The sequence below is a fragment of the Phalaenopsis equestris genome, unplaced genomic scaffold (assembly GCF_001263595.1).
Source record: "Phalaenopsis equestris unplaced genomic scaffold, ASM126359v1 Scaffold000411, whole genome shotgun sequence".
NCBI lineage: Eukaryota > Viridiplantae > Streptophyta > Magnoliopsida > Asparagales > Orchidaceae > Phalaenopsis > Phalaenopsis equestris.
The window spans coordinates 887,556-899,594 of NW_018164852.1; the positions used below are offsets into that span (position 1 = coordinate 887,556).

Consider the following 12,039-nt stretch of genomic DNA (forward strand, 5'->3'; position numbering starts at 1 on the left):
TGTGTCGTGGCTTACCCTTTATCCTTCTCCCTTGAAAACCCTGCCTTCATTTCTCCTTCATCTTCTAACAATACTTGACTTACTCTCCTCAGACCTTTTTCTGATGGCGTAGAAATATTCCCAGGAGACTTGAGGTTCTATTCCCGCCGCAGAATTCAAGATCTCCACATCCTTGATTCTTCGATTTGCCTCCGACTAGCTGCCAGTCACGATCGAGCCATGGATTGATTTGGTACTGACTTGGTTTTTTACAAGAAACAATTCAAACAGGGTTTTTGGTTGCCGTTGTGCAAGGAGCTGCGGCCGATTTTCAACTACTATGGGGTTATTCCTGCTCAGGTTCTCCCAAACTCATAAGCCATTATCATGACCATCATCCTTCTCTGTCAAAAAGATGAAGATCCCTTGGGCAATCAAACTGTTTAACAACTTTTCCTCATTTAGGATTGGTTGAGACGGGTACGTCCAGTTCACTGACGGTGCCAAGGTTTAATTGTTAGGCCTTGAGAACAAAATAAATGATTAGAAAATCAAATTCTCGATCGCTTCATGCGTAGGCAATAGGGTGATTTGTGCTCTTCTGATCGAATATAGATCTACCTCAATCCTAAGGTTGTCGAACACATGATCTGACCAAACGGAACTAACACAATTACCAATGGTTTGGGCACTTTCATATCTATCCCCTCCTGCTTTCATCTGATTATGTATCTAATTAGTTTAATTTCATGCAAATTACTAAGTTATAACAAGCCGTACATTTGTAATTAAAAAGTTGTTAAATCATTATTAATTAAATATTTTATTGCTTTTAACAAAACTGCTGGTTAATAAATAATGTTTGAATATGTTTAATTTTATATTAAGTTTTTAATCTATTCAATTTTATTTAATTATGTAAATAAGTAATTATAAACAGGCCTACAATTAATAGGTGTACTTGCTCTCGTGGGCTCTGCTTGTTAATTATTTTTGCCAACGGTGTAAGTCCACTGCCATGTGAAATATGTCTGATTTACGAAAATTAAAAAATGAGGATTATAATAAAAAAAATCGAAGCAAATATGTTTTCTAACAACATTATTTAATTCAAATTGTAAACAGCATAATTTTAATTTTAATTTTAATTTTATACCTATATATGGGGCTAATAGTCAACAAAATAAATGCACAATCAAACATAATAAGAAGGTGGATGACTCCTGAAAGAGATCTTGTTTGCCTTTAAGTGTTTATCAAACTCGTACATATCTACTAGCAAAGCAGCGTAAATGAACCTCTCTCAGGATCATTCGAATCATCGCTCTGTTGAGATACTTTTTGAGCATCCAAGCCAATTGGAGCTTCTTAAGTCGGAGCGCATGCATGATAAGCAGTGGCAACTGACTCCACTGAACATCATGTTAAACATATCCTCAAGTTCAAGATTAATGCTAGAAAGTTTGAATTTTTTTTGCATTTTGGCAAGTACATTTCAATGAAGTGAAAGCAATAATCATGTTAACACGAACATTTTCAAAAAGTTATATGACATTGAAATTTAAAAAAGCAACTTCACCTCCAGTTTTCTTTCCACCAATCTTTTAAAGTATCTACAACCCTATTTCTATAGTCCTAACCCAATCGGGTTGACCTACATTTCAAATCTTTCCACAGCGTCCAACCCTCAACCCTTTTTTAGTTGTTCACACTTATTTTTTAATCGACTCGTATCAAAATCTTCCAGTTTCTCGTGAAAATTATAGGTCGATTACCTATTTCGACCTCTTTTAGATAGGCATTACAAAAGACAAGCAAAACTTCTCTATCTCGTGTAGCAGACAAACCACGTTCTCTTGATTTGTCCATATCAATTCGCTAACAAATAAATAATAAATAAAGTTGCGAGAAAATATAAGTTGTAAAAATTTGGAAAAAAGAAAGTTTAAATTTTTGGAAAAAAAAAATCATGACTCAAGAGCCAATATAAAGAATTAAAAAATCTGTCATCAAACCATCAAAATAAGACAAAAGATCCACAGAGAAGGTGATCTTGATTGCCTTACATTAGTATAAGACAAACTCCTATACATCAAAGCACATGTACAATCACGTATACAAACCCTCAGATAAAATTACAATCACGCCCTCGCTCCTCCCAACCCCCTTTATTCTATTCCAAGAGACAACCTTTTCACCAGGAGACACGCCTCTTCAAAAGAAACTCCAACTCCCCAGATATGAGCCATATCTAACAGCACATACCAACAAAAAGGCCTTCCAGAAAAACTCCAAGGTAGTATAACTCATCATTGCCTCATAAGTGTCCCCCCGTACCTCACACAAACCACCCCAACAACCTCATCACCCAACCACCCACCCATCATGTTCATGAGTTCATATTCCAACAAAGGAAATCAAGGAAATAAGAATTCCACAAATATATGTCATAACTGAACACGCATGAACATGCACATATGGAGAAGACACCAAAGAAACCAAAATCCCACATATTTACCTTATTCAAACACATTAACTCACATTTTTGTGTACCAAAGAAATTGAAGAGCCAAAAAAACTCACATAAATATGCCATTACCAAACACATTCATACGCACACAGGAAGAGAGCCCCATAAGCTCCCAATTCTCATATCACATTTCCATATCGAAGGAAACAAAAAAAATAAAAATCCCGGCATAGATGCCAAAACCAAATACACTCAAATGCACACATAAGGAGGAGAGCTCCACAAGTATACTCATGCTCATCAACTAACATATTGGCATTCCAAAGAAAGTATAAAAATCAAAATTTCTCACATATATGTCATAACAAACCACACCCAAACACACATAACGAGAGAGCCCCAAAAAATATAGAATCTCTCGGATATATCATAACCGAACACACCCAAACACATCAACTCACATTTTGGCATATCAAAGAAACCGAAGAACCAATAAAATTAACATATATATGTCATTGCGATACACACCCCTGAAATATAAACGAGCAGAACACGAGCGCACGAGCGAGCCCGGGCTCAGCTCGTGTTCGGCTTATTTATATTTCGAGTTCAAGAAAATGTGTTCGTGTTCGACTAATTTGCTTAGCTAGACGAACAGCGAGCCGAACACGAGCTGTTCACAAACAAAGAGTCCTGTTTACAACCCTAATCACATAGGCATAAGATGTTAAGGATTGGGGCAAGATTTAAAAATTATTATTTATATTAAAACATCATTTAAATTTAATTTGATAATTTTTATTCTATTTTTGTAATTAATACTTTTAATTGATTGTAAATCTTTGTAGCCTTATAGACAATTACATTTTTTAAAAAATATTATTCATTACTATATATATATATAAATATATAATTGATGAGTAGCATTTTGAGCTAAACTGAGCCGAACAAGAACAAAAAAAATCTTTGTTCGTGTTCGGCTCATTAACTTAGTGAAAGAGCCGAACACGAACTTCTTAACAAGTCAAACACGAGCTATTCACGAATAACAAGTCTTTTTTACAGCTTTACTTCCAATGCACATTTCACATTTACCTGTCGAAAAAACCCCAAAGAGAAAAAACAAAGATCCTCCAATAGAAGTCAAAACCAAACATGTCTAAATGCACAAAAAAATGAAGAGAACTCCATAAGCCCCAACCCTAATGAAAATTCACATTTTGGCATACCAAAGAAATGGAAATAAAAAAGAGAAAGAGAGAAGACACTCACATAAAAGCCATAAGCAAATCACAACACAGTAGAAACCAGTCCCAGAACGGAGAGGAGAGAAATGAAAATTTGCATAAACCTTAACGATATATATAGCTTTTGTTCATATCTCATAAGCTTTGCATGCCTCATATTTAATTATTTAAATCATAGATCTAATTAATACATAGCTATTACATCAATTTCTAGAAGGACAAATTATAAAACATAATTCAAACTTTGTAAACTTTAAGAAGCCACCGCTTGCTCAAACCAAACAGTCCACGGATCTTCTTACACCATCTTAAAACTATTTCTTTTGATTAAATATAAAAAGCATTTTCATTGTACTGATTCATTACATCAGGTCATTAGCCCATAGTTTTTTTCTTCAAATTTACACATAATTACTTAAAAGGGGCATTTACATACATACCACCCAATTCTTATGCACGCTTACACCTAACACCTAAATTTCACATTTTACACATATACCACCCAAAATCTCTCATATCAAGTCAAAATAACCATTACTTTAAGTTCTTAAGCTCTAAAAAGTGAAATGCACAGTTTCATATCAAGCTAAGGGGGCACGTGTAAAAATTGTGTTTGTGTAACTCAAATCAAAGCCAATATAATATAATAAAAATTTTAAAAATATTATCATTATTACAAATATTACTTGTACTGCAGATTAGGGCTGTCAAAACGATTTATTGTTCGCTAACAACTCGTGTTCAACTCATTAAGAAGCTCGTGTTCGGCTTATTCTCTAAATTAACGAGCCGAACATGAACAACACGAACAAATATTTGCTCAGTCGTGCTTGGCTCGTTTTGGCTCGAAATACTACTAATCAATTATATATATATATATATATATCTGTATTTTTAAAAAAATTAATTGACTACAAGGCTACAAAGATTTATAATCAATTAATAGTATTAATTAAGAAAATAGAATAAAAATTATTAAACTAGATTCAAATGGTGTTTTAAATATTGTCTCAATCCTTAACATCTTATCGCTACGTGATTAGGATTGTCAAAACGACTTTTTGTTCGTGAACGGTTGGCGTTCAGCTCGCTAAGCAAACGAGCCGAACACGAACACACTTTTGAGCTTGAAATATAAACGAGCCGAACACGAGATGAGTCTGGGCTCGCTCGTGTTTGGCTTGTTAAAACCTCTACTGCAGATGCAAAGATAATGGAAGCAAATATGTAAAAGGAACAATAGCACCCAGCTTGGTAATTCGAAATAATCAGAACGTAGTTTTGATCGACTATTCTAACAAATAACTTTAATTTCATTTCATGAATACAATAAAGATACTGTTCACAATCAATAAGCCATATTAACCCAAATCTCTGCCTCCTACACAGCAGTTTGAACTCACATGGTTTAAAAATGAAACCCACAAAACAATAATTACAACAGACATTTTAAATATTAGAAAATTATGGGAAGTGAATGATATGTAATACAGCAGTTTAGTGCCCTTCAGCACATCACTTGATTCCTGAAGAGAAACAATAAGAATTTAAGAACTTACCAGAACAAAATTCAAATTATGTAAGAAAAAAATAGTGAATTTATTAAAGCAGGAATCAAGAGGGAAATATAGTGATAAAAACCTTTTTAGCCCATCCACAATTTTAATTGCCTGTCCTTGCCACCAGATGCAACCTTCTCACCATCTGGACTCCAATCCACAGCAAAAACCTTGAAGAAAAAGAGGAGGGGTCAAGGAAAAAAAAAATATAGCCGATAGATCTGGTTTCAATTCAGTTTTGATGATTTTGGGTTGGCTCGGTTTGCTCAGAAATTAAATCAGTTGATATTTTGGGTTTTGACATGATTTTAAAGAGTTTAAGTGACGTTTAGCACGAATACAAGGAATTTTACCCGAAATTCATAGATTTTAGATAAAATTTCACTAGTGCTCTCAGCATTTGTCAAAATTAATCATAGTTTTATTAATTGAGATATCATCAAGTAACATGAGTTGTAGTACCTTGAACTGATATTATTAGATAACCTTGAGTATTTCATGACTTAAAGTATATTTTGAAATATGTACAGCAACAACAACAACAACAAGCCTTTGTTTCGCTGAGTGGGGTCGAAAAAGAAAATGCTAATGGAAGCTCAACATGGAACTATAAAAATTAAAACTTTTGCAATGGTACCGAATGGAAGAACAAGTTCTAGAACCTTTGATTGTAAGTTATTTCAGGAGAAGTTTGGCACAGCAATTCCAAAATCAGAACTTTGGAAATAATAGAATACCTCATCTGCGTGACCTGGAAGATCTTGCTTTAACTTTTGTGTTCGGATATCCCAAACCTAGTTAATTAGCCATATAAAAAAGTGAATGCAGTATTTGCAGTTAAGAAATATAATATTTACAAGAAATCTTTGATAGAACAAATTGCAAAGAAAGATGAGAAATTATTTTTACAAAAGACCAAAAGAAATTGAAGTTTGAGCGGATTACCTTAAGCGTAGAGTCTTTACTTCCACTCAGAAGAAGCCTGCTATCGGCTGACCAGCTAAACAAATTGTATAGATCAGTACGTAAACTTGTGTAGAGAGAGAGAGAGAAAGAGAGAGATTCACATAAAAACCACTCAATTCCTATGTATTTACACATCTAACAACTAAACTTCAATTTTTACATACACGCCACTTTACATATGCATGAAATGGCGCATTTCACCTTCTGAAGTTAAAATAGTGATATTCTTTATGTGATGGAAGATTTGAGTGATATTAATGTAAAAAGAAAAATTTAAGTGTTAGATTTTGAGTGGTATGTGTATATATATAGAGAGAGAGAGAGATAAAATATTGACCTGATCTGATATACTGGTCCAACGTGTCCTCTGAAGGATGCAACAAATTTCCCAGTGACCCCATTCCACAACTTGACCGATTTGTCAAATGAAGCACTAGCCAACCATTGTCCATCAGGAGAGAAGCATACATGGTTTACAAGCTGCAAAAATAGAGAAAAAATCTCAGCTGGAGCCCAAAACTTCTGAAATCTCACGTTTATATATATAAAAGATTTCATTTTTATAGGATGGTAAGGTATCGTCTACACGTGTAAAAAATCTGAAAATTGCTCAAAACCAAAAGCTTTAATCATCATCTTATCATTAGCATCACACCAACAATTTGAGGTTGGTTTCAAGAACTATCATTTATTCCTGCTAATGTTGCATGAGATTTTAAACTCATTCCATGCAAATCGTTTTACACAATTAAATTCATATTACCATTTGGTTTACAATTTTTTTTTTAAATTTTCTGACCAATCCGTTGAATAAATTTTAATTGGCAATTTAATTGGTGCATTTTGTTACGCGTTTGCAGAACCATGTATCTAATAGGTGCTCCAATATGTTAAGTCTCCTCTAATGTAAAATGGATCCTGAAAAGCTGATAATTCAGTTATGATATGACCTGGACCAGGAACAGAGGCGGGTTGGGGACAGTGTTAAAAGCTTCACTATCAAGTTGATGGATGACCGATATAAGCAAAAGAGAATTTACAAACATCCACACATTTCTTACATATTTACATATCTAACACCAAAACTTACATATTTACAGTTATAACACTTTTTTCATAAACCATTTTAAAAGTGATAGTGATATTTTTTTATGTGATATTAAAGATTTGAATATGTACATAAATCATTTCTCTCCAATCTATCATATTGAGTGTCATATTTTCATTTAATTCTAATCAAGTAAGGCCATTTTATACAACATGCCCAAGTCTTTTAAGTCTACCTCTACCGTTCTTAACATTAGGCAAATCTAAGACATCTACTCTCCTAACAGGGTCATCAAATGATGAACATTTAATGTGACCAAACGATCTAAGGCAGCTCTCTCCAATATTGTCTGCCACTGAAGCTACTCCAACCCTTTCAAAGACATATTCATTTCGCATTTTGTCTCTAAGTGTAAATTCATTCATCCACCTACGCATTCTCATCTCAACAAAACTTATTTTATGCTTCTCTTACGCAGACCGACATTCTCTGTTACCATAAAGCATTGCAGGTTTCACCATCTTATAAAATCTTATTTTTTTCAGTTTAAGCAGTACTTTTCTATCACACAATAAGCCCAATGCATTCCTCCACTTCAACCAGCCAATGTGAATTCTACTAATAACATCCACATCTATATCACCATCACTTTGAACAATAGACTCGAAATATTTAAAATGTCCACTCTTTTCAATGACTTGATCATCCATGTTACAAACCCGTCACAAGATCTGATCTACTAAAACTAAATTCCATATTTTCAGTTTTAGATCTATTCAAACGAAAGTTTTTAGAATCTAAAGTCAACTTCCATAATTCAAGTTCTTTTTAACACCCTCTAGTCTTATCCAAAAAAAGGAAATCATCAACGAAACACACACACCAAGGTACATCCTCCTGTAAATATCTAGTAAGAACATTCATAATTAAAGCAAAAACATATAGCCTTAAAACCGATCCCTAATGTAATCCAACTAAAATAAGAAAATACTTTGTCAATCCTCTTTGTGTCGAACAAGTAACAATTCTAATATACATATCTTTAATGGCTTGCATATAAGCAATATCTACACCTTTCTTTTTTAGAACACTCCAAAGTACTTTCTTTGGAATCTTATCATAAGTTTTTTCTAAATCAACAAAAATCATATGTAGATCAACCTTTCTCTCTCCGTAGATCTCCATTAAACCTCTCAATAAATTTATAGCTTCCATAATAGATTTTCCCTGCATTAATCCCAATTGATTTTAAAAATTTTTTTGTAACAAGTCCTAACCTATGTTCAATTAATCTCTCCAACTTTAAAGTATAGCACATTAACTTAATTTCTCTATAATTTGCACACTCTTGTGCATCTCATTTATTCTTTAAAAAAAAAATCAATTGGCTCTTTCACTACTCATCAAGCATCTTTTTAATTTTAAAAATAATAATAAAAATTTTAGCATGACAAGAAATTCTTAGTTCTTAATATTTTCACACTGTTATTAGAATATCATCATATCCTACTTTTTTTTTCTACACATAAATTTCTTTAAAGCCTCCTCAACTTCCACGCTATTAATGCAACGATAGAAATAAAAAAATTTGTTATTATTAAGATATTAATATCACTAAAGTCGATTGTATTTTCACAATCTTCATGAAAAAGTTTAACAAAATCTCGCACCCACCTATATTAATTATCCTCATCTAAGAAAAGCATTTTTTTTTTATTTTCATCCTTAATACGCTTACTTAAACTAAATTTTATCTTTGTCTAGCTAGTTTATACATATATCTTTCACATTCTTTAGTATCTAATTTATTATAAAAATCACTAAAAGCAAAACTTTTAACATCACAAATAAAATGTTAGATATGTAAATACAAAAAATTAGTGTGGTATGTAAATGCCCCCAATCAATTAACAGCAAAATAGTGCTCCCACCGGTTATAGTTCAAGCACGAAAGAAAGGCAAGTGCGAACAAGAAGCCTATTTTTTTTGCTATTTCGGTTTCACAACACAGAGACAGTGAAATCCCAGAAGACAGGTCTCTTTTTTATTAAAAAGCAAATTATCTGTTGCTGTTCTTTCGCAAGTTTTTCTTAAATGAAAGGGATCAGAACAAAATTATCAAAATGAATTATGAAAGAAAAATGCAATAATATTACTTGATTTACATTAATTATAATCTTATCTTTTATATGGGAAAAAGTTACGTAAGGTGTATTTACTCTTAACTCATGCAACCTATGGACTAACAATATAAAGTAGATTGTATCTACAACAGTCAAATTAAGGCAGGTTATTAATTCAGATATAAGCATTTCTATGGAGAATAATATATTAGATATTTTAAATAAATCTAATATTTTTCAATACTGAAAAAATGTACTATTAGTTAAACCATAAAATGTTCACATTTCGTGTAACATACAACAATAACAATAAAAGTTAAGTTGACATTGTTTAATAGTTGAATTAACCAATAGGGTAATTTGTATATTTATTTTTTTCTTTTGTTTGAACTGCTTTTCTATTTTGTTTTGTTGGAGTAGTTTTACAAAATTAACAATTGTTGTCATGGGAGGAGATAAACCTGAACTTGGGAGGATTTCCCAGCTTCTCAAAATGAATTGAGAGAAGGTGATCATAGTGCAGCATGGGATGTTGAAGTTGTGGTAGATAAAAAAGATATCAAAATAACTAGCATAGAAAAATAATTGCAACGTGACCAAAGAGCTTCCAAAAATTAAATAATTATACGAAATATAGAGAGGCTCAAGTATCCTGCATTTATCATCTAAATAATACTTTACACGGGTGCATCATAATTTCAAAGGACGATTTACAAGCATACCACTCAATTCCTATACATTTACATATCTAACACCTAAACTTCAATATTACATATATACCACCTTACCTATGCATGAAAAGGAGTATTCAGTTCTTAAAAGTTAAAATAGTTGTATTTTCTATGTGATATGAAAGATTTGGGTGGTATAAATGCAAAATGCAAAATTTAAGAGTTAGATATGTAAATACATAGGAATTGGATGGTATGCAAGTAAATGCCCAAGTTTCTAAAATTGCAGTTAGAAAACTAACTGAAAATCCTTCCAAACAATTATGTTAAGGAAGAATATTATGGAGAATTAAAAGAAAAACAATAAGAAAGCTACAATCGGAACATTTATGCAATATAAATGTGTTAATGCACAAAAGAAATAAATGATAGGAAGTTAAATGTATTAAAAATGTGTTAATACGTAAGTATGCTAAAAATAGCAAGGATCTAATTACAAATGATTATATCAGAGAGATAATGACAGTGACACTTATTAAGATGGTGAAAAATACATAAGGTAGTTTATGAATCTATAATAGGGTAAAATATGAATCAATAAACCGAAAAAATAGTACAAGGGACTAGGAAGAAAAGGCTATATATAAGGTGACATAGCAATAAGTTCAACAAAAAGATGTGCCAAATAAAATTGGCAACTCATGCAGAATTTCACAAGAATGATTGAAAGCGCATTCAATTTTGCTGCGTCTTGTATAACAAAGAAAATGAAAAGAACTGACCATTCAACATCGCCTGTACCTGTTGGTGACCCGTCAAGCGGGCCTTTGGCTGTTTACTGATAGCAGGTTCCCAGAGAATCATAGTAAAATCATCAGAACCTGAAACTAGTCTTTCAGGAGCATTGCTCTTCATTTTGTTGTATTTTTTAAGAGCTGCCTAAGACCAAGAAAAAAGGAGGATCAATGGAAGTAAAAATATAGTCAACTTTAATTGCAAAAATAGAAAGTGTATACATAAAAGATGTGTCGTATGATGAAATTCTACTATAATCAATCCCTTTTAATCAGCGACAAAAGTAATTCAGTAACTCTTAACAGTTATAAAGTGCTAACAATGAAATTATTACGACTTAAAAACTTTTACAAACTCCATAAAAAAAGCAACAACAATGCTGTGGATTTTAGCATGACAAGCAGTAATATTATCATCAATACCTACAGAAGCAAAAAATTGATGAAGCAAGTAAACCGATTTCATGAAATACAAAAAAAAAAAAAAAAAAAAAAAAAAACAATATCCAAATTGGATTAAAAATGTAAACTATCAAAATTTGTTTGTTTGTTGTAGGCAAAGTTAAGAGAAGGGAGAGAAGAATACCTCCTTCATCTCCTCTGCAGATGAATATGTTTTACCAGTATGATCAAATGCACCAGTTCGCAGGGTGTATTCCGTACTCAAAGCGAGAGAGTTGACCCAATGCCCATGACCCTGAAATCAAGATACAAAATATCATGCACAGTACTTAACAGGGTTTTATTCATGATTTTGCCTGCATAAACCAAAACTGAGTCATAGTTTGAAATAAACATTAGCTATTGCTTATACACGAACACATAGTTGTAAGTTCAGGATTTGAAATAATTGTTTTAGGAAATTTACATATGTAGCCCACAATTCTTAGGTATTTACATATCTCACACTTAAACTTTCATATTTACATATATGGCACTTTGGTGCTTAAAACTTATGCATGAAAAAGTGTATTTGAATTTTAAAAAATAGTAATAGTGCTATTTTTAATGTGATATCAAAAACTTGAGTGCTATGTGTGTAATATGAAAGTTTAGGAGTGAAATATGTAAACACATAAGAATAGTGAGCTATGTATGCATGCGTGTAAATGCCCTTTTTTTTCCCAACAAAAGATCTGCTGAATGTTGCCTTGGCGTATAAAAATGATCGACAGATCTAGC

The 12,039-nt window shown here is 32.3% G+C and overlaps 1 protein-coding gene across 1 annotated transcript in view; it reads right to left on the reverse strand.

Annotated features, from left to right (window-relative positions):
* Window positions 1-4,988: 4,988 nt before the first annotated feature.
* Window positions 4,989-12,039, reverse strand: part of LOC110027027 (notchless protein homolog) — a 42,806-nt gene continuing 35,755 nt past the window's right edge. The window contains exons 8-14 of the mRNA XM_020728287.1: window positions 11,444-11,554; window positions 10,865-11,002; window positions 6,559-6,701; window positions 6,201-6,255; window positions 5,993-6,049; window positions 5,338-5,425; window positions 4,989-5,222 (exon numbers count right to left, since the gene is read on the reverse strand). Of these exons, the coding sequence (XP_020583946.1) occupies window positions 5,342-5,425; window positions 5,993-6,049; window positions 6,201-6,255; window positions 6,559-6,701; window positions 10,865-11,002; window positions 11,444-11,554 (588 nt within the window). The 3' untranslated portion in view covers window positions 4,989-5,222; window positions 5,338-5,341. The remainder of the gene's footprint in view (window positions 5,223-5,337; window positions 5,426-5,992; window positions 6,050-6,200; window positions 6,256-6,558; window positions 6,702-10,864; window positions 11,003-11,443; window positions 11,555-12,039) is intronic.